The following is a 27879-nucleotide window of genomic DNA, read 5'->3' on the forward strand; positions in this document are numbered from 1 at the left end:
GCGTGCAGGAGGCAGCCGATCAATGATTCTCTCATTATTGATGTTTCTACCTGTCTTTCCCTCTCCCTTCCTCTCTGAAAATCAATAAAAATATATTTTTAAAAAAGCATGGTTTTTCAAACCTTTTAACTTTTTGAAACTTGAATGACTTATGATTACTGTGTAGTATTCTTGTTTTTGTTTTCTCATGAAAATATTTTATTATTTCTTCCTGAAAAATCTTCCTTAGATTGCTAGCATGTCAGAATACAGGAAATACTACTCGCGTCTTGGTAGTATAAGGCTTCTTAGATTTGTTTTGAAAATCATAGTGGGCTAGATTCTACTGAGAAATTTTTTAGTTTTAAAGCCCTGCTGGAGATAATTGTTATTATTAAACTTTATTAGTTTGCCAAAATACTTGAATTTACCTCAAGAAAAGATACCAGCTACATGCTGTATTGCATGCACGTTGGGATTTTAGGATTATAATAATTACAAGTAAACCATTAAAACAGCTTCAGAGATAGAGTGTTTATTGACAACCCTTTGAGAATGTTAAAAAGAATAAATAGAAGAAACTAATTTAATTAGGGGATCAGATTTTTAAATTATTTTATTAATTTTACTTTGTTGAATTTTTTGGGCATTTTGCCTGAAATATGTCCATGTAGAATTCCCTCTTCCTCTTCTTTGAGATGCTTGGCGATAATGGTTAGTAAACATTTTCTGGTTTACAATTTACAAGCGCCTTAAACCTCTAGTTCTTGAAAAAGGATGACAATTTAAGGGTCAGCATAAAAAAATACAACTCCAAGATATCTAAATATATATTCATTACAAAATGCTATCTTTTCTAAAATCTGTGTGCACATAACTTATTAAAGTTCAGTAAGTATTTTCCTATGTAAAAACAAAAAATCCCCATTGGAAATACTATCAGTGATTTTAGACTATTAAAAATACAGTTAAAAAAAAAAAGTAAAATATAGTTAGCTAATTTCCTCACCAGAAGCCATTCCAGGAATACTTCATTTGCCTTGGGAGTGAACGTATAGTTGTGTTTTACATTTCTTTCATGTATGTACAGGTTACATGTAGACTTTATGTTTTGTTTGTCTGTTTTCAAAGGTTCGGTCTTTGTGGGCTTCAGTGAATGAAACTCTCTTGTTTTTGGAAGAAGAGAGAGAAATTGTTAGTTCAGTCCTCAGTCTCGCTGACCAGTATACTTTAGATGGAACTAACGTTGCTATTGATGTTCCAAGGCTCTTACTTGACAAAATTGAGAAACAAATGTGTCAGGTAAGCATTTGATATTAAAGAAGCTTTTGAGATGACTCCCTTCATGCAGTTATTTTATGTATTACATGTTTTCCAAATTTATTTTTGAGTATATTTAGTAAAACTTTTATACACAGGGGTTCTGATAAAGCTGTGTATCTTTTTATTGAGTATTTTTTATTTTATTATTTTTTTGTTAATCCTCACCTGAGGATATTTTTCCATCGATTTTTTAGAGAGTGGAAGAAAGGGGGAGAGACAGAGAGAAACATTGATGTGAGAGAGACACATCGATTGGTTGCTTCCCACCTGCACTCTGACCAGGGCCAAGGATTGAGCCTGTAACCTAAGTATGTGCTCTTGACCTGAATTGAACCTGGGACCCTTCAGTCCACAGGCCAATACTCTATCCACTGAGCCAAACCAGTTAGGGCAAGGCTGTGTGTCTTTATATCCATCTACTTTTATTAATTGTCCATACCTTGTATGGTGTTACATCATATATAGTGTAGAGAGTAGGAAGTTATTTAGGAAGATGATATGGTACTTTTAGTTCTTCATAAATTCTCTAATAGAACAACAATGATCTCCTGATTGCTAAATTAAAAAGGCTCTATCTTAAAAGTCTTCTTAAAAAGGCTCTATCCTCTCTGCTTTCTCTTTCATCTTGATGCTATTAATATTTCAGAGTGTTTTCTTCCTTTAGATTTTGTGACTTCAATTTCTCTGCTCTCCTCTGGTTTTTCAGTTTGCTGTTCTCAGTATTTTCACTGATTCCTTTTTCTCTGCTTGACTTTTACATGAAAGTGCTCCCATGGTTCCTTTAATGTCCTCCTTTCTTTCCCACATTATAAATTCATGTGTATTTTCTTAACCAATTCTATGGTTTTATCAGCTTCCTATATATTAATATTCTCAAATTGGTATTTCCTGCCTCTCTCCTTTAACTTAGGCTACATCAAATTATTTTCACTTGCTCTCTGGCTGAGTGGCTCGGTTGGAGCATAGTCCATCCCATACACCAAAAGGTGGCAGATTCAGTTTATGGTCAGGCTACATATCTAGGTTGTGGGTTTGATCCCCGGTGGGTGGGTACAGGAGGCAACCAATTGATGTTTCCCCCCTTCCCCTCTCTCTCAAATCAATGAACATAATCCTTGGGTGAGGATTTTAAAAAGTTAAAAGAAATTATTTCCACTTGCTTATGGGATGCTTCTATCTACTTTAAAAAAAATTAAACTTACAATTTATTAAGAATTTACTATATGTCAGTTATTGATTATAGTACAGGGGATACAAAGATAAAATATTGTGACCCTGAAGAGCTTTCATAGGTAACAAGACAGGCACTTCACATTCAGAGCACATAAAAATGAGGATCTGAGAGTTGTAGAGGGACTAGGCAGGTAATGTGTATAAATGAAGTACACTAATTGTGTGTAATAGAATAAAGTGGGAAGTGATGAGGTCTTTGGAGAAGTAATTTTTAAAAATCTTGTTAAATATATTTTTTATTGTTGATAGTATTACAGTATTTCCCCCCACCCCACCCCTTAACTTCCTCCTCCCAGCCGGTACCCCCCCTGCAGGTCTTCACTACCCTATTGCCCATGTCCATGGGCTATGTATATAAGTTCTTTGGTTTATCTCTTCTCATCCCCCCAATCCTACATTGAGAATGTCAGTCTGTTCTATGCCTCCATGCTTTTGGTAGAGAAATAGTAATTTTTATGTGAAATCTATGATTAAGAATATTGGTAACTAATTAAAATGATTTTGTTGTTGTTGTTAATCCCCCCCCAAGGATATTTTTCCATTGATTTTTAGGGAGAGTGGAAAAGAGAGGGAATGACAGAGAGAAACATGGATGTGAGAGAAACACATCAGTTGGTTGCCTCTTACACAAGCCCTGAGCACAGCCAGGGAGGAAGGAGTCTGCAACCAAGTTACATGCCCTTGACTGAAATCAAACCTGGGAACCTTTGATCCGCAGGCCAACGCTCTATCCACTGAGCCAGACAGGCTAGGGCCAAATGATTTTAAAACACTGGAACTATGCAGGTAAAAAATCATGTCTAAGTTTGGATTTAGCCTATAGGTACCATCAATTTGCAGCTTTTGTTAAAACATGATTTATTATACATGGATTTGGATTTATGGCAGGCCCATCCCCTTGGGTCTTTCATAGTGACCCATGCCAGAGCAAACTGTGGCCTTGAACCATTGCCTGGCCTCAGCCGATAGGCTGCAGGAACAAAACAAGACATGAATTCATAATCTTCCTCCAAATCTGCTCTTTTTTCCTTAATCTTTATTTTGCTTTCATTTATTTGCATTTCTTTCATTCTGGTTTTCAACTTTTTACATTGCAGAACTGTAGTATGGCATGTTAATTGTTCCACAACAGTTTTCTTTGGACCAAAATTATTTACATAGTGTTATTTTGGGGTAGACATTTAACTTTTTTTTTTTTTATTCTTTAAGGTAACCTTTTATTATAATAGTAAAACATATAAGTATGTTTATATAGTAGTTTATTATGTTAAGAACTTATAGTTTACTACTTTTTCCCCCCTTTGAACCCTTAGTTGCACATAGGAAATGTTTATGAGGCTGGGAAATTGAACCTGTTGACAGTTATTCAGTTATTAAATGAAGTCTTGAAAATAATGAAATATGAATGTTGTCAGGCTGACCAAGCAAAACTGACAATAGACCTTCGCTTCCTTGAAAAAGAGGCCAAATTACAGAGAGAAAGATTATTGGATCTGCAGCATATGAGGTACACTAGTAAGATTCTCTGTTATTTTATTGGGTGAGGAGTAGAATGGTTTTAATAAATTCTCAGCACAACTCATGTAGTTTAACAACTCTTTAGCTTTGGCAAACAAGTGTGAACATTTTACTAGTACTCAAAACCTGTCATTAGCTTTCAGAGAGACACACGAAGTAGAAAGGAAAATTAATGTAATTTTCTTTATGTCTGGAATATATTATTTGCTGTGAGTGATAATTCTTTATGAAATAATTTTAACTTTTCTATTGCTTTTCTTTTGTGGGATCTACTAATAAAACTCGGGCTCAGGCCCTAGCTGGTTTGGCCCAGTGGATAGGCCTGCGGACTGTAGGGTCCCAGGTTCGATTCCAGTCTAGGGCACATGCCCAGGTTGCTGGCTTGATCCCCAGTAAGGTGTGTGTAGGAGGCAGCCAGTCGGTGATTCTCTCTCATCATTGATGTTTCTATCTCTCCATCTCCCTTTCTGAAATCAATTAAAAAAAAAAAAAGGATCTAGAGAAATTAAAAAACAAAACTAGGGCTCAGAAAAGTTTTTTATTTGAGCAGAGTGACTGAGAGGTATGGGCTGTCTTTAGGCATGGACAGGACAGATAAAGGGAGTAGAATTTTGATTCGAGTTCAGAACCAGGAAATTATATTTTATTTTTTTATTGATATGTTTTTTGCCTGGCCATTGTGGCTCAGTGGTTGAGTGCCGACCTATGAACCAGGAGGTCACCTTTCAATTCCCAGTCAGGGCACATGCCCAGATTGCAGGGTCAATCCCCAGTAGGGGGTTTGTAGGAGATAGCTGATCAATGATTCTCTCTCTTCATTGATGTTTCTCTCTCCTCTCTTTCTCTCTCTCTGAAATGAAGGGAGAAGGAGAGGGAGAGAGAGAGAGAGAAACATGAGTGTGAGAGAGAAACATCGATCAGTTGCCTTCTGTACACACCCAGACTGGGGATTGATCCCACAACCCCTGCATGTGTCCTAACCAGGAATGGAACCAGTGACCTTTTGGTGCATGGGACTATGCTCAACCAACTGAGCCACACCACCCAAGGCTGAAAAAAATTCTATTTTAAAGATAAATGGAGTAATAGGTGTATTATTGCTTTCTTTTTTATTTGTTTTTATTTTATTTTTTAAAATCTTTATTTTTGAAATAAAAGAGGACCTATTATATAGGTCCTCTTCCCCCCCCCCCCCCCCCAATAACTTCTTTCAGCCTGCTCCTGCCCTCCTCCCATCCCAGGCCCTCAGCACCCCATTGTTTGTGTCCATATTTATTTTTAGATAGAGAGGAAGGGAGAGGAAGAGAGAGATAGAAACATTGATGAGAGAAACACATCGATCGGCTGCCCCTAACAGTTACTCAGTTATTTAATGGAGTCTTGAATGGATCCTACAACCGAGGCATGTGCCCTGACTGGAAATCGAACTCAAAACCTCTTCGTCCATGGGATGATGCTCTATCCACTGAGCCACTCCAGTTGGACTATTATTGTTTTCTAGTCTTAAAAGGAATAAAGGTATTTTAGGTTCTGAGAGTTTATTGTGAGAGTTTATTCAACTTATATGTGCTGTATTGACTTTATTTCTTTCCTTTTTCTACAAACTTCTTAAATTTTACTCAATACTTTTATTATATATTTGTGTTTTGAATAATTATTTTTGTGCTATTATAGGCATAAATTAGAAGAAGATCTTACAACTATAACACATTCTATTGTTGAAAAACAAGAAAAATGGCATAAAAAGTGGAAAGAATTTCTTGGTTTGTCTCCTTTTAATCTAATAAAAGGTTGGACTCCAGTAAGTAATATTGACTTGCCTTTTGCCTTTTTCAGTTTTTGTTTGTTTTCTTTATTGATTAAGGTATTACATATGTGTCCTATCCCCTCATTGCCCCTCCACCCAACCCACTCATGCCCTCACCCCCCTGGTGTCTGTGTCCATTGGTTAGACTTATATGCATGCATACAAGTCCTTTGGTTGATCTCTCCCCCTTACCCCCACCCTCCCCTACCTTCTATCTGAGGTTTGATGGTCTGATAGATGCTTCTCTGTCTCTGGATCTGTTTTTGTTCATCAGTTTATGTTGTTCATTATATTCCACAAATGAGTGAGATCATGTGATATTTATCTTTCTCTGGCTGGCTTATTTTGCTTAGCATAATGTTATCCATTTCCATCCATGCTGTTGTAAATGGTAAGAATTCCTTATTTTTTACAGCGGCGTAGTACTCCATTGTATAGATGTACCACAGTTTTCTAAACCACTCATCTGCTGATGGGCACTTAGGCTGTTTCCAGATCTTAGCTATGGTGAATTGTGCTGCTATGAACATAGGGGTACATATATCCTTTCTGATTGGTGTTTCTAGTTTCTTGGGATATATTCCTAGAAGTGGGATCACTGGGTCAAATGGGAGTTCCATTTTTAGTTTTTTGAGAAAACTCCATACTGTTCTCCACAGTGGCTGCACCAGTCTGCATTCCCACCAGCAGTGCACGAGGGTTCCTTTTTCTCTGCATCCTTGCCAGCACTTGTCATTTGTTGATTTGTTGACGATAGCCATTCTGACAGGTGTGAGGTGGTACCGCATTGTTGTTTTGATTTGCATCTCTCGGATGGTTAGTGACTTTGAGCATGTTTTCATATGTCTCTTGGCCTTCCTTATGTCCTCTTTCGAAAAGTATCTAAATCCGTTGCCCATTTTTTGATTGGGTTATTTATCTTCCTTTTGTTAAGTTGTATGAGTTCCCTGTAAATGTTGGAGATTAAACCCTTATTGGTGATAACATTGGCAAATATGTTCTCCCCTGCAGTGGGCTTTCTTGTTGTTTTGTTGATGATTTCTTTTGCTGTGTTTTGTTTTGTTTTTAATTTTTCTGTTATAGTTGGCATACAGTATATTAGTTTCAGGTGTACACATAGTGTTTATATATTTATATGACCTATGAGGTGATCACTTTGATAAATCTCGTACCTAACTGACACTGCACATAGTTATTATATTATTGACTGTATTCTCTATGCTATCTTTTATATCCCCATGACTATTTTGTAACTACCAATTTGTAATTCTTAATTTCTTCCCCTTTTTCACCCATCCCTCCAACCCCCACTCCCATCTGGTTACCATCAAACTGTTCTCTATATCTATGAGTTTGTTTCTGTTTTGGTTGTTCATTTGGTTTTTCAGATACCACATATAAGTGAAATCATATGGCATTTATCTTTTCCTATCTGACTTCACTTAGCACAGTACCCTTTAGGTCCATTCATGTTGTTACAGATGTCAAGATTTCATTCTTTTTTATGGCTGTGTCATATATGCACTATTTTTTTAAATTGATTTCAGAGAGGAAGGGAGAGGGAGAGAGAGATAGAAACATCAATGATGAGAATCATTGATCAGGATCATCCTGTATGCCCCCTATTGGGGATTGAGCCCACAACCGGGGCATGTGCCCTTGACCAGAATCGAACCTGGGACCTTTCAGTCTGCCGGCTGACGCTCTATCCACTAAGCCAAACTGGCTAGGGCTGCACTACTTTCCATTCACCTATTGATGGACGCTTAGGTTGCTTCCGTATCTTGGCTATTGTAAGTAATGCTGCAGTGAACATACGGATACGTATGTCTTTTTGAATTAGTGTTTCGGACTTCTTCGGACAAATACCCAGATGTGTCTTGTTATAGACTTTCTTTTATTTTTTATTTATTTTTAAAATATATTTTTATTGATTTCAGAGAGGAAGGAAGAGGGAGAGAGAGATAGAAACATCAAGGATGAGAGAGTCATTGATTGGCTGCCTCCTGCACGCCCCCTACTGGGGATCAAGCCCGCAGCCTGGGCATGTGCCCTTGAGCAGAATCAAATCTGGGACCCTGTAGTCCACAGGTCGACGCTCTATCCACTGAGCCAAACCGGCTAGGGCTATAGCCTTTGTTTTAAAGTCTATTTTGTCTTGTATAAGTATTGATACCTCAGCTGTTTTGTTTTTGTTTTTATTTTCATGAAGTATCTTTTCCATCCCTTTACTTTCAGTCTGTGTCTTTTTATCTGAAGTGAGTCTCTTGTAGGCAGCATAGGTAAGGATCTTTTTTTTCTTATCCATTCAACTGCCCTATGTCTTTTGATTGGAGTATTTAACCCATTTACGTTAAAGTAATTATTGATAGATATGTAGTTATTGTCATTTTATTTTTCATAGTCTTTTTTTTTTCCTTTAAAAAAATCCCTTAAACATTTCTTGTAATACTGGTTTGGTGGTGATGAACTCCTTTAGCCTTTTCTTGTCTGGGATTGACTTGCCTTTTGGAGAGTAGTTTAATATAAGGCAATCTCTTGATTTATCATGTTACAGAATGACTTAGAAATGCTGTGTGTGTTTATGTTTGTCATTTTGCATTTGATCCTAAAGATCAAATGTTTGGTTTCTGTAATTCTTCTAAATACGTATTAGAGTATTAATAAAGTGGCTGTTGTGATTTATAGTTACTATTTTTAGAATCAGAGAATTGTATTAAAAAATGAGATGTTCCTCTTGATGTTAGAAGTACTATTACATCTGAGATATAGATGAAGGCAAAGTAGTCTCCTTGTTCCTAATATAGTACTCCTTGTTTTACTTTTTATTTTTTTAGTATTCCTTGTTTTAAAAATAATTATAGAATAATTTATATGCATAGTAATTCTGTCTTTGTTGGAATCAACCAGTCATAGATTAACTTAATATTGTTGTGTGGTAGTGAGTAAAATGTGTATATTTCAAATTATGAATTCTCTGTTTTAAGGCTGTGGATCTTTTACCACCCATGTCTCCTCTTTCATTTGATCCTGCCTCAGAAGAAGTATATGCAAGAAGTATTCTTTTGCAGTATCCTGCTTCGCTTCCAGGTTGGTTATTTTTTCTCTTTTAAATTTCCCTCTCAATATTTCTCACTATGATAACTGTTCCTTTGAATTCTTTCCCCCCAGTTATTTTTCATTTTGATGAAATGCACAGTATTTCACTATTGTAGTGTGTATCTCAGTGGCATATTATAAATTCACAAAGTTGGGCCATCACCACTATCTAGTTCCAGAGTAGTTTTATTACTTGAAAAGGAAATCTTTTATCTATGAAAAGTCACTTTCCATTTCCACCTCCCCCAGTTCCTAACAACCACTAATGTACTTCATGTCTCTATGCATTTGTCTATTCTGGAAATATTGTATAAGTAGAGTCTGGCTTTTCTCATTTGTGTAGTTTTCCACTTTGCACAGTGTTTTTAAGTTGTAGCATGTATCAGTACTTCTTTACTTTTTTTTTTTTAATCTTCACCCGAGGATATTTTTTTTATTGATTTTTAGAGAGAGTGGAAGAGAGAGGGAGAGACAGAGAGAAACACTGATGTGAGAGAGACACATCAATTAGTTGTTTTCTGCATGCTCCCGATCAGGGCTAGGAGCCTGCAACTAAGGTACATGCTCTTAACTGGAATTTTACAAAGATCTTTCAGTCCACAGGCCGATGCTCTATCCACTGAGGCAAACTGACTAGGGCAGTGGTCGGCAAACTCATTAGTCAACAGAGCCAAATATCAACAGTGCAACGATTGAAATTTCTTTTGAGAGCCAAATTTTTTAAACTTAAACTATATAGGTAGGTACATTATTATTTACTTAAGTAGGGTACTCCTAAGCTGGCCTTTGCTAAAAACATCCTCAATCTGATTGAGGTACGTTTGCTGAGGTCGACCCCTTCCAATTCTCCCATCCACACTCTTCTTGTATGCCTGTTTCGTCTATCTCCTTTCGTTCCTCCTCTATATGTCCAAACCATCTCAACATACCTTTCTCAATCCTCGACACTACATCTTCTTTCACTCCACAACTTTACTTAAAAGTTCTAAGTCAACTTCACACTGTACGTGCGTGCCCGCACATGGTATTTTGGGAAAGAGTCATACTCAAGGGTCCAAAGAGCCTCATGTGGCTCGCGAGCCGCGGTTTGCCGACCGACCACTGGACTAGGGGATACTTAATTATTTTTTATGAATATATTCTATTGTATGATTAAGCCATATTTTGCTTTATTTGTCTGTTGATGGAAATTTGGATTGTTCCACCATTTAGCTATCCTATATAATAAAGGCTAATATGCAAATTGACTGAATGGTGGAACGACTGGTCGCTATGATGTACACTGACCACCAGGGGGCAGACGCTCAATGCAGGAGCTGCCCCCTAGTGGTCAGTGTGCTCCCACAGGGGGAGTGCCACTGAGCCAGAAGCAGGGCTCATCGCTGGCAGCGCTAAGGATGTCCGACTGCCGGCGTAGGCCTGCTCCCCACAGCCGTCAGTCAGACATCCCCTGAGGGCTCCAGGACTGCAAATTTGGTGCACTGGACCTCTAGTTATGAATAATATTGCTGTAAACATTCTTTTACAAGTTTTTGTGTGGAAACCCACAATTTTTTAACATGAAAGAATGGTATAGTGATTACCTCAATACTTACAATCTGTTTCAACAATTAACATTTGTCATATTTGCTTTAAATGTATATATTTGGTTTTTGCTAAACCAAGTAAATTCTAGACATTGAAATACTGTCAGTGTTTCAGCTTGCTTTCCCATAGAGTGACATTCCTCTATATAACTACCATAATAATATCACACCTAAAAATGAACAATCCTATCTAATAAAAGAGAAACATGGTAATGAGCGTACGACCGCTACCCTTCCCATTGGCTAATCAGGGCAATATGCAAATTAACTGCCAGCCAAGATGGCGGCCGGCAGCCAGGCAGCTTAAAGCGAACATGAGGCTTGCTTGCTTCAGTGATGGAGGACTCCAACGTTCCCCGCCTGCCGCTGCAGGCCTCTGAGCTGCAACTCTAAGCAACTATGTTACAAATATAGAAGCTAAACAAAATCCCAGAAACATGCTTTAGTCGCTGGGCTTCAGCCAGCAGGATCGCAACATTGTTTTAAATACAGAAGGTAAACAAAGGCCAGAAACCTGCTTTCAGCAGCGGAGGCCTAAGAGCTGGAGCCAAGCCTCAAAGCTAAAGCTGGCCCAGAATAAAAAAGAAAAAGAAAAGAAAAAAAGGAGCAGTTGGGAGCTTCAGTCACCCGCCAGCCTGAAAACAGCCCTCAGCCCCTCACCCAGACTGGCCAGGCACCCCAGTGGGGACCCCCACCCTGAAGGGTGTGTGACCAGCTGCAAACAGCCATCATCCCCTCACCCAGGCTGGCCAGGCACCCCAGTGGGGACCCCCACCCTGATTCAGGACACCCTTCAGGGCAAACCAGCTGGCCCCCACCCGTGCACCAGGCCTCTATCTATATAGTAAAAGGGTAATATGCCTCCCAGCACCAGGATCAGCGGAGCCGCGAGGCCTCCCGGCACCGGGATCAGTGACAGGGGGCAGCGCCCAAACCCCCTGATCGCCCTGCAGCTCTGTGTGTGACAGGGGGCGGGGCCACAACCTCCCTATCTGCCCTGCTCTGTTCGTGACAGGGGAAGGCGCCCCAACCCCCTGATCAGCCCTGCTCTGTGCCTGATAGGGGGGAGCTCCCCAACCCCCTGATCGGCCCTGCTGTGTGGGTGATAGAGGGCGGCGCCCCAACCCCCTGATCCGCCCTGCTCTGTGTGTGACAGGGGGTGGTGCCCCAAGTCCCCTATCGGCCCTACTCTATGAGTGACGGGGGAGCTCCTCAACCCCCTGATGGGCCCTGCTCTGTGCGTGACAGGGGGCAGCGCCCCAACCCCCTAATTGGCCCTGCTCTGTGTGTGACGGGGTGGCGCTGCAACCTCCCATCGACCCTGCCTTGAGTGTGACAGGTGGCGGTGCCCCAACCCCCCAATCGGCCCTACCCTGAGCGTGACTGAGGTTGGCATTGCAACCTCCCAATCCGCCCTGCTCTGTGCATGACAGGGGGCGGCGCCCCAACTCTCCAATTGGCCCTGCTCTGAGCCCGACTAGGGGCAGCACCTAGGGATTGGGCCTGCCCTCTGCCACCCGGGAGCAGGCCTAAGCCAGCAGGTCATTTTCTCCCGAGGGGTCCCAGACTGCGAGAGGGCACAGGCTGGGCTGAGGGACCCCCCTTCCCCCCGAGTGCACAAATTTTTGTGCACCGGGCCTCTAGTCTATATATATAAAAGGCTAAGTGACCAACTGTATGTCCATCTGACTGACTGACCAGCTGGTACATATGACGTGAATTTCTTAATAGTATTACTCCTTTGGGAATGTCATGTTATAAATTAAAATTGAAAGAGAAATCTTAATAGTAAATGGGGCCTTTGTAATGGTACTAGATTTATTATTAAAAGATTGCGACCTAACATAAGCAAAGCTGAAGTATTAACAGGATCTGCGGAAGGAGAGGTTGTTTTGATTCCAAGAATTGATTTGTCCCCGTCTGACACTGGCCTCCCATTTAAATTAATTCGTAGACAGTTTCCTGTGATACCAACATTTGCAACAACTATTAATAAACCACAAGGACAAACTCTAGACCAGGGGTCCTCCAACTTTTTAAACATGGGGCCAGTTCACTGTCCCTCAGACCATTGGAGGGCTGGACTATAGTTTAAAAAAAAACTAGGAACAAATTCTATGCACACTGCACATATCTTATTTTGAAGTAAAAAAAAAACCAAAACGGGAACAAATACAATATTTGTATTTGCATGTGGCCTGTGGGCTGTAGTTTGAGGACCCCTGCTCTAGACAGACTAGGAATATTCCTACCTGAACCGTTTTTGGACATGGTCAGTTATGTGTTGCTTTCTCTTGAGTTCAAAGACATTAAAGTTGTAAATACTTCATCACAAGGGAAATTAGTCAAGCACTCTGAAAGTGTTTTTACTCTTAATGTGGTATACAGGGAGATATTAGAATAAGTTTAATCAATTTATCATTGTTTTTATCAGTGTTGTTTTATATCATGTTTTTGTTGCTTTTATATCATTTTTTGTTTTTATATGTCTTTGTTATATCATGTTGATATGGTTTATTAATCAATTAATATAGTATTTTCATATACATTTTACTAACTTTCTTTCATCTCTGACACTTCTATTATAGAGAAAGGGTGAATGGCAATATTAAAATATTCCTTCTTATTAAATTCCTTTCAATGTGCACGAATTTGTGCACTGGGCCACTAGTAAATCTATAATGCCTTATTAAGTTTCCTTAGCTATCATACCAATGTCACACCTAAAAATTACTTTCTCTACAATATCCAATATATATTCAGTTTCACCAGTTGCCCAGTACTGTGCTAAATTGTTATTGGGTCAGTAAATATAATATGGATAGGTGGAGGAATACATGAATAAAAAATATATGAATTATATAGCCAAATGGAAGGTAATAGGTGTAGGTCATAGTTGAGTTCAGGCAGGCTAGAGGTCATGGCAGGACTTATTAAGAAATGGGTGAACACAAGTGGAATAGGTGATTGGATTGGGAGTCAGGTGTATATAGGGATGGCACTGGTTGGGAAGGATAGCAGACCAGAGAGCAAGTCTCGGAATAGGTGCTGGGAGAAGAGTAGAACATTTGGACTGCATGGTTTGATGAATGAAAAGGATCTTCAGTAGAGCATTGCTTTTGATGATAGAATTACTTTGAAAGTTTTTGGCGTATTTGGTTGGCATTGTGTTGTCACTTCAGCTTGGAAAGGGCCTTTCTATGTTTGTCAGACTTAGTTTAGGCTCTGTGAAACCATGGAATTGTCCTCTTGTCCATTCAGAGATCTCTGTGTCTCTATCTTGAAAGTGAGGGCATATTTGTGTCTGCTTAAGATGTCCAGTTGGAAGTCCACATTAGAGGTGTTGGATAAGTGCTCTGGTGGTAACCCTCTCCTCCCACACAGCACAGTTTGAACTCTTATTTTATACTTTTTGAGTATAACAACTTTTGTCCAATCCCTCCACCTTATATAATACATCTTATTTGAAGTAATTTTCTCTTGTTATTTTTTAAAATGGTATTTCAGCATACTAAAAAGCACAGGGGATAATATCTGCTTATGAACACTCTTTTGACAAATCTTTGCAATATTTGCTTTAGATTTTTTTTAAAAAGTGCAAACATAGTTAAGTTTTGGGTATCTGCTTTTCATTGGCCCTATTCTTCCTGAATTTGCAGAGGTAACCACTACCCTGAATCTTAATGTCTGTTCTGGTGTATGTTTATAAAAATAGTTTTGCTCATGTAGGGATCTAACAATACACAGTATTGCGCTGCCATTCTAAATTTATGAATAAGATTTCTCGTATCCCCAGAACTATCCTTAGTAAATGTTTATTTTTGAACCAGGATTTAAGAAGTGTTCACTCATTACATTTTATTGTTCTGTCTACCTAACTTTTATTCTAGAATAATGACCCTACCCTTTTTTTAGAAAATGACATTGGTAGAAATTGTTTTCAACAATTATTTTGTGTTTAGATTTACCAACACTTCACTGATTTTTTTTTTTAATCAGTATTACTTCTTTTGTTCTACTTTTTCCTTTTGAGAAATATATCTAGAAGTATATCCATTACTTTTATTGTTGGACCCTTATTAGTAAAATCTCTAGTCTTTCTAGGATAATGCCTTTATTTTCACTTAAATCCTGAATGATAGTTTGACTGGATATATGATTCTAGATCAGTGATGGCGAACCTTTTGAGCTCGGCATGTCAGCATTTTGAAAAACCCTAACTTAACTCTGGTGCCGTGTCACATATAGAAATTTTTTGATATTTGCAACCATAGTAAAACAAAGACTTATATTTTTGATATTTATTTTACATATTTAAATGCCATTTAACGAAGAAAAATAAAAAAAAAGTTCGCGTGGGAACTCATTTTTGGGACTCATTTTTTTGGTTGATTTTTCTTTGTTAAATCATAGGTTCATAGGTTCATAGGTTCACCATCACTGTTCTGGATAGACACTTATTTTTCCTTATGAATTTGATGATATGCTCTCGGTGCTTTCTGCCTTCTGTTGTTTCTGAGACATTTGATGCCATGTTGCTCTTAAGACTTTCATTTATTTATTTTTGTGTTATGCAGGTTCATTGAGATGTTTCTGAATGTAGATTTGTTTTATTTAGTCTGTTTGGGACTCGTGTGTACTTTTTTATATGAAGGCTCATGTCTTTCTTTAGTTCTGAAAACTTATTCACTAATACCTTCTTTTTTTTAAAAAAAATGTTTTTATTGATATTTTACAGAGAGGAAGGGAGAGGGAGAGTTAGAAATATCGATGAGAGAGAAACATCCATCAGCTGCCTCCTGCACACCCCCTACTGGGGATGTGCCTGCAACCAAGGTACATGCCCTTGACCGGAATCGAACCTGGGTCCTTTCAGTCCGCAGGCTGACGCTCCATCCACTGAGCCAAACCAGTTAGGGCACTAATATCTGTTCTTAATATTGCCTCTCTGTTAGTGTTTTTACCTTTTCCTTTTGTAAGTCCTATTGCTGGGACTTCTAATCCTGTCCTTCATATTTGGCTGCCTCTTGCACACTCCCTACTGGGGATGTGCCCGCACCCAAGGTACATTCCCTTGAACGGAATCGAACCTGGGACCCTTGAGTCCGCAGGCCGACGCTCTATCCACTGAGCCAAACCAGTTAGGGCACTAATGATCTCTTTAGTCAGGTTTAATTTCCTTTTTGACATGTCCATTTAGTATTGAGTTTTCATGAATGTACTTTTCATTTGCTTCTTTTTCAAAACTGCCGGTTCTTTATGTATCATCATATTTCATTTTGGCTTCTGTTGTTTTTTTTCTTTTAAAATGTACTGATCATTTAAAATGTACTGATTTTATCTTTGTCACTTTTTCTAATGTCTCTATTTTTAAGGTACTTCTGCTTCTATTTTCTCGCCTGCTAATTTTCATGTTGGTCTGTTTCCTATTGACTCATCTCAACATCTCCTCACCCCCAGAGGAGTCATGTGGGCCCTGAATTGTAGAAAGGTCTCTACAGAGTGGCCTAGGGTCCCACCTGTTTCCCTTGAGCTAGGCCAGTTGGTGTCTTTGGTTTGGGATTCCTACAACAAGTAGACAGTATAAGTTTTTATGCATCTCTTTTTTTGAGTAGGCTAGTTTTTAAATTTCCTCCCTCTCTTTTTCCCTGCCGCCCTCCCTCCTTTCCCTAGGACTCCAGGTAGACAGCAAGCTTTCTCTGCTACTTCCCGGGTCCAGTTGGTAGAATTTTTATAATCCCCTTTTTGGGGCCGAGCAGCTTTTACAGTGTCCTGCCTTATGGCAGTCTCTCAGATCTCAGCCTGAGTGACCTTAGAGGGTATTTCCTGTTACCATGTAGGCATCAAGACTCCAGTGTTGAGCCCTTGGAGCCTGCCTCATGGAGCTTTCATTTCTGTGTGAGCTTACCATGCTGACCATTCTTTCCATCTTTGGTTCTGGCATGTGACGATTTTTATTTTTATTCTGGGCATTTTTTTTTTTTTATTCTTAAGTTTTATTTAGCAATTCTAGTGTGTTTATGGTAGGAGACAGTGTCTGCTTCACCTTGGTTTGCTTTGTACTGGTGAGTTCAGGTTTGTTTCTACGCCCTAAATGCTCTATTATGTCTGTCCCCTCCTTTGCCTCACATCTTAAGTGCTGTAGCTTAGTTTTTTTTTTTTTTTATAATTTCTTGCCTGTAATTGTGTTCTAACTACTCAGCCTCCAGTGCTCTATCTATTCCATATTACAAATGGCTCTCAGTGGTCTTTCTGTGGTGTAAATATGATCCTTTTCATCTCCTGGTGTAATACACATTAGTGGCTTCCTATCATCCATCACCTTTAGGAAAAAATAAAGAACAAAGTTCCAGATGCTTTTTTAAAAAAATTTTTTTTAAATTGATTTCAGAGAGAAAGGGAGAGGGGAAGAGAGATAGAAACATCAATGATGAGAGAGAATCAGTGATCGCTGCCTCCTGCATTCCCCCTACTGGGAATTGAGCCTGCAACCAGGGCATGTGCCCTTGACCGGAAATGAACCCGGGACCCTTCAGTCTGCAGGCCAATGCTCTATCCACTGAGCCAAACCAGCTAGGGCAAGCAAGCATGTCAAACTCAAAGGCTAACACAGGCCAAATAAATGCGGCATGTGGTCCATGGGCCACAAGTTTGACATGCTTGGGCTAGGGCTCTAGATGCTTTTTTACTTAGCAACTTTTACCTTACAAACTTTGTTATATACCACAACAAATGTATTTCAACAGTGCCTACCTCCATCAGATGGTGTTTATAGTTGTGCACAATCATTTTAGTTTATGGTTGTCTGGTAAGTTTGTGGTATATTTGTATTTGTGCTCATTTTTGGAATAATATATAAATCTCAGTAATTTCATTATAATTAGTAGCTGCAAAAGCATAGAGATTGAAAATGTTATAAGTTGGTATACTATTATGATGAATTAAAAGGAAAACTTTACATAGTGTACATTGGCTTCTTATATAGTAACTAGAAGCCTGGTGCATGAAATTTGTGCACGGGGGTGGGGGGGGTGCAGCCCTCAGCCCAGCCTGCACCCTGTCCAATCTGGAACCCCTCGAGGGATTGGGCCTAAACGGGCAGTCAGACATCCCTCTCACAATCCAGGACGGCTGGCTCCCAACTGCTCGCATGGCTGATTGCCCCTAACTGCTTCTGCTGCCAGCCTGATCACCCCCTAACCACTCCCCTGCCGTCCCAATTACCTCCAATTCTTCCCCTACTGGCCTGGTTGCCCCCAACTGCCCTCCGCTGTTGGCCTGGTCGCCCCTAACTGCCCTCCCTTGCCGGCCTGGTCACCCCTAACTGCCCTCCCCTGCAGGCCTGGTTGCCCCCAACTGCCCTTCTCTGCAGGCCTGGTTGCCCCCAACTGCCCTCCCCTGCAGGCCTGGTCACCCCTAACTGCCCTCCCCTGCAGGCGTAGTTGCCCCCAACTGCCCTCCCCTGCTGGCCTGGTCTCCCCCAACTGCCCTCCCCTGCAGGCCATCTTGTGGCCACATGGGGGCGGCCATCTTGTGTTTTGGAGTGATGGTCAATTTGCATATTACCGCTTTATTATATACTAGAAGCCCGTTGCACGAAGATTCACGCAATAGGCCTTCCTTCCCCTGGCTGCTGGCACCGGTTTTCCTCCGGCACCCTGGACCCAGGCCTTTGGTCTAGCCGCAGCAAGGCTTAGCTTCTCCACTGCGGCCGCAGCGAGGCTTGGCTTCTCCACTGCGGCTGCAGGGGAGAAGCCAAGCCTCTTCAGTCTTTGGTCTTCACTCCGGCCAAAGCCTTCAGTCTTCTCTCCGCGCCTGTGTATGCAAAGCCACCACCATCTTTGTTGGATTAATTTGCATAGTCGCTCTGATTGGCTGGTGGGCGTAGCGGAGTGACACCAAATTGCATATTTCTCTTTTATTAGTGTAGATGATACTTTGGACATGTGTATAATAGTCTTTCAGAATCTAACGTGTTGAAAGAAGAGGAGCCCCTGGAATATCATCCTCTGTAATCTAGCAATGGCTTTCCTTAAAATTTAAAAACATTAGAATGGAAAAACATACAGAGTAATTAATTTTTCTGTTCTTTTAGATACACCTAAACAGCATAACCAGGAAAATGATTGTAGAAGAGCCAGTGATGTACTGGGAACTGTATATGATCTAACCAACAGGTAAAACAAAATTGATTTTCATATTGATTTTCTTCCCCCTTTGTTAATAATAGTCCCATCTTTAGCCAGTTTCCAAGCTTTTTTAATGTGGGAGAGTCCATAATTTTCTTCTCTTAGACAGTATTTTTCCACGGCGAGTCTATATTTTCAGGAAAGATTCAACATTTCTGATACATGGGCGTATTTTTTTCTTCTTTATAAAAATGTTGGGATTCATGGGAATCGTCTCATTTTTTATGAAAAACACATATATGAAGATTATCTAATGTAAGTTTGGGAATTTGAATTCTTGTCTTTTTTGTCTGTGAACTTCTTTGAAACCACTTGTAGCTTTTGACTAAATCCAAGGTTTAGAACCTTTGAGATCATCCACTTTGTAGTTTTCAGCCTGTATTCTGCAGAACCCTCTGGTTCTGTGGGTTGAATCTAATTCAGCCTGTTGGCAGTCCCACCTTTCCCACTTCAACTTGAGCAGTTTGCTCTTTTATCTCTATTATATGTTGGGGTTTTTATATACCATTTGATAAAAAGTTCATTCTTTTAAACAAAGGAAGGCTTCTGGTTCATTTAAATCCCATAATTTAACATGAAAAACTGAACCTACTTAATTTGTTGTAACTTAAGGCATATTCTTATATTTTTATTGCCTGTTTTTTCTGTTACCCCTTTTTGGCCCATAAAACTGATGCCAGATTATATAAGAACAAAAATTTTTTTTTTAAATCCTCACCTGAGGATATTTTTCCATTATTTTTAGAGAGAGTGAAAGGGAGAGGGAGAGACAGAGAGAGATATGTTGATTGGTTGCCTGATTGGTTGCCCCCTGCACGTGTCCCAACCAGGGCCCGGGATTGAGCCTGCAACTGAGGTACGTGCCCTTGACCTGAATTGAACCCAGAACCCTTCAATCCGCAGGCCAACTCTCTATCTACTGAGCCAAACCAGCTAGGGCTATAAGCAAAAATCTTTAAACTAAATGTATGTAATATACTTGGGGAATATATTTGTTTTTTTATTGAAATTAAGCATTATTAAGTAGCAATCAAATACTCCTTTGGGAATAGCCTTTGGCAAGAAATAGTCTTTTTCTTCAAGGAGCTCACCATCTTGTGATGGCATCTTAGTGCCCTTGGTGCATAGATTATTGGCTCGCCATCACAGCTTTTGGTCATTTTAATGTTGAGTTTTTGGAATAATTAAGATAAAATTGCAGTAGATAGTTAATTTTTTGCCTTTGATATGTAGATTATATTCGGTTTAGGAGAAGCTGAAATGAACAATTTCAGTGATTTTGAATTGTTTGGAAGGAGCATATTTGCTATTTTATAAAATATTTGCAAAGTGTTAATTTTATATTTCTGGCTATGAACAGAAAGTAAAGCACTGACATTTAAAATATATATATGTGTGTGTGTATTGATTTCAGAGAGGAAGGGAGAGGGGAAGAGAGAGATAGAAACATCAATGATAGAGAATCATTGTTTGGCTACCTCCTGCATGCCCCACACTGGGGATCGAGCCTGCAACCTGAGCATATGCCCTGACTGGGAATTGAACCCCGACCTCCTGGTTTATAGGTCGATGCTCAATCACTGAGCCACGACATGGGTGCACTGACATGGTTAATGTTGAAAAGTGGTCTCTGGTAATCCTCCCTTTCATATAACCTAGAATAGAAAAGCTTTTGGCTACAAGAAGACCCAGTCCATGATTGAATTTGAAAGTACTTTCAAGATGAAGATAAAGTTGTCAATGTTTAATTAAAGGCTTTAGAAATTTAATAATTTATTTTATAATTATAATGAAAATGTACATAAGGTTTTTAAAAAAATATGTTTATTGATTTTTTTTTTTTTTAAAGAGAGAGGAAGGGAAAGAGATAGAGAGATAGAAACATCAACAAGAGAGCAACATCATCTATTAGCTCCCTCCTATGCCCCCTACCAGGGTTTGAGCCTGCAACCTGGGCTTATGCCCTGACTGGGAATTGAACCAGAGACCTTTTCATGGGTCAACATTCAATCACTGAGCCACACTGGCTGGGCAGGATACATAAGGTTTTTATGTTTATTCAAAGGAGCAAGGGAATGTAAGAGATTAAGGAATACTATGTGTAGAATGCAACAAACAAAGTGAATAACCTTAGGACTATTGTTAGTATAACATATTTGCTATAGGGCAAAATTCAGCATAAGAGATTGATTTTGGTCATGAAATATCAAAAGAATCTGAAAGTCTCTGTTACAATGAAATTCTGTGATCTAAAGATTGAGGATGTTGTAATAATGCCAGTCTAATTAATTGAATTTGTTCTTACCCTTTATTCAAGCTTTTGAGCGTTCATCAAATCATTTAACCCTTGTAAAAAATGCTGATGACTTAAAATATATAGCAGGTAAGGCAAATATTTATAATTTGGGAGGCAGATACACAAATTGAGCTGCAGTGCTGCTCTAATTGTCACCATACCTCCGTAGAATAAACTGCCTTTTGATGACCGGGACGAATTGAGAGAAATCGTAACGGACAGATACGGGGCAGACAGTTTTTTAAGAATATTCAGATATATAAAGTGTAAGGGATTCTTTCCTCCTCATAACTTGGATTTGTTTTGTTTTATTTTTCCTTTTAGCCCTGCTTCTTCTCTGTTTCAGCCAGTTTCATCATCAGATGGAAATAGTGTTACAATATTTGAAAAGGTACATTTTAAAACAATTTTTAATTCTGATTATATTTAGTATAAAATATTATTTTTGTTGATAACCCAATTAAATTAAATTAAAATTTTATTTTCACATTTCCCAGTATTTGCACATAATGTACCATTCCGATTTACAATTTCCTGTTGCTTCTACAGGGGAATATTGGAATTATTTAATTGTGCCAGTGAACATACAATTTTACAGTAATGTTAGTAAACTTTTATAGGTTCATGATAACTCAAGAACCTCTAATGAAAATCAGGCACAATTATTAAGGTTTTTAACATATGTCTGTCATCTTCAGGACATGAAGATTGGAACATCTAGAGAAAAAACTGAAACAATTTCTAAGAAAACACCAGAGTGTGAAGGGGAAGACTTTCCATCATCATATATTGCAAAGAATCCAGAGAGCAGTGCATTAGGAGGACCTCTGCCAGTTAAAAAAATTGATCCATTCCAGAAAGAGCAAGATCACCTGGCGGAAGAGGTTAGAAAAAGATTGTAAAAAGTATACTGAAATAGCTGTTATTTTCTCTATAGTGTTGTGATTGAAAATGAAGCACAGTTAATTATTGATTTACTGGGGGAAATTTGGGGAAGGAGGTCACAGATAATATATAAAAGTCATTGTTAAAGCAAAATTGCTCCTCCCCAAAGTAGAAATAGATTTCATATAAACTTACTTAGTTAAGATTATTTCCATGGTTTAGAACTCATGTCCCATCCTATAAATATCCAAAAGTATAAAAATAATAACATGTATGCTATTTTTGGAGTTAACCATTACATATCAGTTGTTGGGTAAATATACCCGATGGTTATGCTCTATTAAAATACTTCATGAATGATGTCTGTTGCTTAGCTGAGCTTCCTCTCTTTTTGAATATTAGAACAAGATATTATCACTGAGCAAAGTTTTTGTCCTGCTTTCTAAGTATTTCAAAAGAATTAAGTGCATCATTGTTCATGATCTAGGTTTTCCTAACTTAATGCTGTTCTACTTTTTATTGACAAGTGTCTACAATATTATTATTGCTCAGTAGTATTATAGAACTCAGTTTACACAAATGCTCAAGCATTTCTAATGTTATTTTTATTACAGTTTCCCACAACATCCCTTAGCATTGCTTGAATTGAGATAAGCATTCAGAGAATAAATCAGCTCCTGAGAGACTAAAAGAAAAATTTGGCTTAGTACTCTTTAAAAAAAAAACAAACATATATATATATATATATATATATATATATATATATATATATATATGGTTTATTTTTCCATTGATTTTTAGAGAGAGTGGAAGGGAAGGGGAGAGACAGAGAGAGAGAAACATCGATGTGAGAGAGACACATCAATTGGTTGCCTCCTGCATCTCCCCCCCCCAGGGCTAGGGAACCTACAACCCAGGTACATGCCTTTGACCAGAATTGAACCCGGGACCCTTCAGTCCGTGGCCAGTGCTCCATCCACTGAGCCAAACCAGCTAGGGCTAGTTTAGTACATATTGATTCAGGTATTGGAGTTCTCTCTTTTATCTCAATTTTGATCAAAGTAAATGAATATTGCCCAAATAAGAGAGCTGGATGTCACATTTTTCTTGTTTGTAATATGAGGAGGTTAGGCCAGTTTTATGGTCTCTAAATATTTTTCTTAAAAATATTTTTATTGATTTTTAGAGAGAGAGGAAGGGAAAGGGAGAGAGAAAAGCATCGATGTGAGAATGAAACATGGTTTGGCTGCTTCCTGCATGCACCCTACTGGGTTATCCAGCTGAAACCTGGGTTTGTGCCCCAAAGTGGGAATCGAACTGTGGCCACATGTTGGTGCACCGGACAATGCCCACCCACCTGACCCACAGCGGCTAGGGCTCTAAGTATTTTTAAATTTCTAAAGTCCTATTGTTTCCTTTGTTAGGTGATTACACTAAAGAAAAGATGGTCAGTCTTTTTTCTTTCCCGATGGAAGGAAAGGCACATTTTCTGGTTAAAAGTATTTATAGTAGCAATGTAATGGATGTGATGGAAAAGGAGAGCCCTAAAAACTTCAAAAAGCTCTGAAAATAAAGTGAAATGAATCTTATTTAATAGTGTTGGTGACAGGAATATTTAGTATTTGAATTCTAAAAAGCCCTGTTTTCACAAGGGAGGGCCAATTTGATTATGGTTGTTGGAAATTTATTCTTTATGGATTTCAAGGGGCAGATATTTTAATTTGCATATTTTTTGGATTTATTCACTTTTAATTAATACAGAGTGCTATTTTCATTTTGTATACTTTTTTTTATTTTAGAAAGTATCTATGCCTTGTTCACTAATTTATATTTGATAATGAGATTTCTGGCAAAGAAATATGTTGTCAGAATGTATTCTATTTATTAATAGAAGAGTTACTGTGCAAATGGTTTATAATTAAGAATCTGCTTGCTTTAAAACTATCATTTTAGCAGCTATAGAGTTGTCAAGCTCAGTGATGTAGCAGATGGTAGTTTAGTTTTAGGTCACTGTGTAGTCAGAACTACCTCCAAATCTTCCTAAGTATAAAGAGTCTTATATGTTCTCTCCTTTATAATGGGATATCCATTTAAAATAAGGGAGGAAACTGTTTTGTGTTACCTTATAGCAGCAATTTTCAACTGGTGCCCCAAGGATTTTTAAAACGTGCAATACCTGACTACTTAGTCAGGGCCACTGACCTCTTTTCTCTTAGATTGTCAATAAAAAAATGACAACAGCTAGTACAACAATAGCCATCTGATGTGAATTAATAAAAATTATATTTATTATTTTTGTCATATCGGCATACAACATATTTTTTGATGTGCCGCAGAATTTTAGTAATTAGTTTATGTGTGCCTTTAAATGAAAATGATGGAAAATGGCTGCCTTGCAGGATTGTGCCTCGATAGTCTGTAGGGAGTATCTGGGAGCCACACTGTTGAGTGTACTTTTATGCCATCTGCAGTGGGAAGGGCTGCTGACAAAGTGCTTTCTGTTGTTATCAGGGCTTTTGTTGCATTCTACCAATGGGCTTAATTTGGGGGTAATTTTTGCTTTACCTTTTCTTTTCTGTTTTAGGTTGTGAGGACAGTATTATCTGATTCACCACAGCTATCTACGGGACAAGAAGTAAAATTAGAGGAACTGATTGACTCTCTAGTTTCTAACCCATTCTTAACTAGGAAACAAATTCCCCGAACTCCAGAAAACTTGAGTAAGTTAATAATGTTTTCTATCACTTATTTTCTTTTTTATATATTACCATTATTAGAACTATGGTCTGACAAATCTTTTGGAAGCTCACTTTAAAACTCTTTTACTGCCCTAGCTGGTTTGGCTCAGTGGCTAGAGCGTTGACCTTCGGACTGAAGGGTCCCGCGTTCAGTTCTGGTCAAGGGCACATGCCCAGGTTGTGGACTCAATCCCAGTAGGGGGTGTGCAGGAGGCAGCCGATTAATGATTCTCTCTCATCATTGATGTTTCTGTCTCCTTTTCCCTTCCTCTCTGAAATCAACAAAAATATATTAAAAAACAAAAACTCCTTTACTTAAGTTTAGTGGCAATGGGTTTTTGTTTTGATGTAAGGGATTTTTATCGAAGTATTACATGTGGGCACTCTCACTTATATGGCAGTCCTCTTCAGTAAAATTATTTTGCCCTGATACTGTACAATTTTGTTTTTTGTTTTACTTGACTTTTTCCTGGAAAATATTTTAGTTGATCACTTAAAAAATCCTCTGCCTTCACATCTGATCTGTGATCAATATTTATAGAGTATAGAGGTTTGATCTCCCAGGCAGTAACCAGCAGCATCAGCCAAAAACTGTGTTCTCAGAGATCTTCCCTACCTCTCTTAAGCCGGCCAGAATGCCCAATACATTTTTAAAAAATATGTTTTTATTTATTTCAGAGAGGGAGGGAGAGAGAGATAGAAACATCAATGATGAGAGAGAATCATTGATCGGCTGCCTCCTGCACACCCTCCAGTGGGGATTGAGCCCACGACCCAGGTATGTACCCTTGACTGGAATCGAACCTGGGACCCTTCAGTCCGTAGGCCAACACTCTATCCACTGAGCCAAACTGGCTAGGGGCCAATACATTTTTTTTAATAACTTATAATTTGTGTAGATAAAGTTCTGATACTGTCCTTATGTAGGCACATCATCCTGGTTGAGTGGTTAAATATAATTTCCATTTTGCTGCTAGAAATAATATATTCAAATTTAAATTGATCACTTCAGGTTGAATTGAATCACAAAGCCTAACACACTGTTTTTGCAAAGTTATATTGAACACAACCTTGCTCATTTGTCAACATATTGTTTATGGATGCTTTTATGCGACAGTGGCAGAGTTAAATAGTTGATGTAGACCACATGGCCTACAAAGCCTAAAATATTACTTACTCTCTGGCCTTTTACAGAAAAGGTTTGCTGAACTCTGTCCAAAATATCTTTTTGATACATAGAATTTGTATGTGCTGTGTGAAAGTATATGTACATTTCAGGAATAGGTTTTGTTATTTGTGTGTGATTAGTTGGAGATAAGTTCTTTGATCTTGTTGGGCTTTGGTATATTGTGGAGCCTTATCATTCAGCTAGCATATCTGTGGAACATATACTCAGTAGCTTTATCTTGAGCACTAGAAATGAAATGTTTATTTGCATGCTGTGTTTGGGAATATTGGTAACTTATGGTTTTTTTTTCTCCCCCTTTAATTAGTCAGTGATATTAGGAGCTCATGGAGAAAAGCTATTAAAATAGAAGATAACAGAAGTACAGAATCAATTCAAATGGATACCGAACATAGAGAAGGTTTTAAGGATATTGATTTTGGCATATTACATGAAACTCTTCCAGAAGATGTTGGTCATTTAAGTCTTAATAGCTCCAATAGTACAGAGGCCAATTTCAAACTGGAACCAAATAGTCCTATGAACAGTAGCGTTTTCTCAGAAGATGTTGTGGGAGAAAGACAGACTACTCCAAAATCAGACTCCCATGTACAGGCTATTTACAGTAGATATGAGGCTCTGAAAAAATCTCTTATCAAGAAAAAGGAAGAAACTTACCTCTTTAATTCTGAAATACCTGAAAGACACAAACAAGAATTGAGCCCCGCTCCTCGAACCATGCAGACAGATGATATGCCTAACCTGCTGGACACTCAAGATTTGCATGCTGACTATACAAAACCATCTTTACAAATGTCCCCTGGTGAAAGAAAACGGTCTCTTTCACCGCTAATTAAGTTTTCTCCAGTGGAACAAAGATTGGGGACCACGAGGCCATGTAGTCTTGGAGAACTTCCACCTTATTTAAAAGGTAAGATTAAATAAACCTGTGCGTGTAAACTTACTAAAGTTTCTCTCAACTTCTTATAAAAATAGTAAACAATGAATGCTATTTGATCTTTGTTAATGTGACAAAATATGCTCATTCTTTTGGCTAGGATGAGATAAGTGTACCTATCACTATTACGGGTACACTTTCAGAATCTCTAGTGATGTGTACGTAGTTTACAATTAGTCTGGGATGGTTTAAAAAAACCAAAAACTTGAAACCTATTGCTTTTATAATACAAACTAATAAAGGTAAATTTCATCAAAATCTTCTTGGTTACTGGAAGATGGTTCTAAAAAAGTTGAGAAACACTGTTAAATATCATTTTTGTAATATAATATCTGTGATTTGCTTTAAAATAAATTTGGTGTGGGTGGGATGATAAAACAAGGTCAGTGTATTAGTTTTCTAGGTCTACCAAAGCAAACTGAGTGGCTTAAGTTGAAATTTATTGTCTCTGCAGATAAGTTTTGGAGGCTAGAAACCAGCCTCAAAGTGTTGGCAAGAACCATGCTCTCTGAAGCCACTAGACTAGAGGAAGATCCTTCTTGCCTCTTCTGGTAGCCTCAGGTGTTCTTTGGCTTGTGGCAGCAAAACTCTATACTTGCTCTGCCTTCCTCTTCACATGGCTTTCTCCCTCGTGTGTCTCTGCACTTTCTTATAAGGGTCCGTCCTACTCTACAATGACCTCATCTTAACTGATCATATCTGCAGTGACCTTATTGGAACTTCAACATATCTGTGTGGGAGACACAATTTAACTCATTAATAGTTAGTATTAAATAATTATTGAATTATTGAAGCAAACGACATTAGGTTAATCATAATTCTCTTTTATATATGTTTGAAAATTTTCAACGTAAAGAGTTAAAAAAACTGCTCTTAAAGCATGTTAGAACAGATATGGGTCTGGTGATAATTCATTATATGTCACTCTGATTTGCCCATGATAATTAAAAACTGGTATATTGAAAAGTATTCTAAGAGGGTTAAAAAAAAAGTATTCTAGGAGGGATATACTGATATTCTCTGGAGAATACCTCAGTGAGAATGATGGTAATTTTATCATAGTTAAATATATATATGTGAACTTTATCCTTAAGAAGACTGAA

The 27879-nt window shown here is 38.4% G+C and overlaps 1 protein-coding gene across 1 annotated transcript in view; it reads left to right on the top strand.

The window, feature by feature from the left end:
• Positions 1-27879, top strand: part of HAUS6 (HAUS augmin like complex subunit 6) — a 45004-nt gene that overhangs the window by 15953 nt on the left and 1172 nt on the right. Inside the window, exons 8-16 of the mRNA XM_081103220.1 lie at positions 1111-1281; positions 3849-4042; positions 5728-5854; positions 8848-8950; positions 18641-18722; positions 21355-21421; positions 21729-21914; positions 24500-24635; positions 26147-26749. Coding sequence (XP_080959346.1) covers positions 1111-1281; positions 3849-4042; positions 5728-5854; positions 8848-8950; positions 18641-18722; positions 21355-21421; positions 21729-21914; positions 24500-24635; positions 26147-26749 — 1669 coding nt within the window. The remainder of the gene's footprint in view (positions 1-1110; positions 1282-3848; positions 4043-5727; positions 5855-8847; positions 8951-18640; positions 18723-21354; positions 21422-21728; positions 21915-24499; positions 24636-26146; positions 26750-27879) is intronic.

The sequence above is a fragment of the Myotis nattereri genome (genome assembly GCF_964212035.1).
Source record: "Myotis nattereri genome assembly, chromosome: 12".
Lineage (NCBI taxonomy): Eukaryota > Metazoa > Chordata > Mammalia > Chiroptera > Vespertilionidae > Myotis > Myotis nattereri.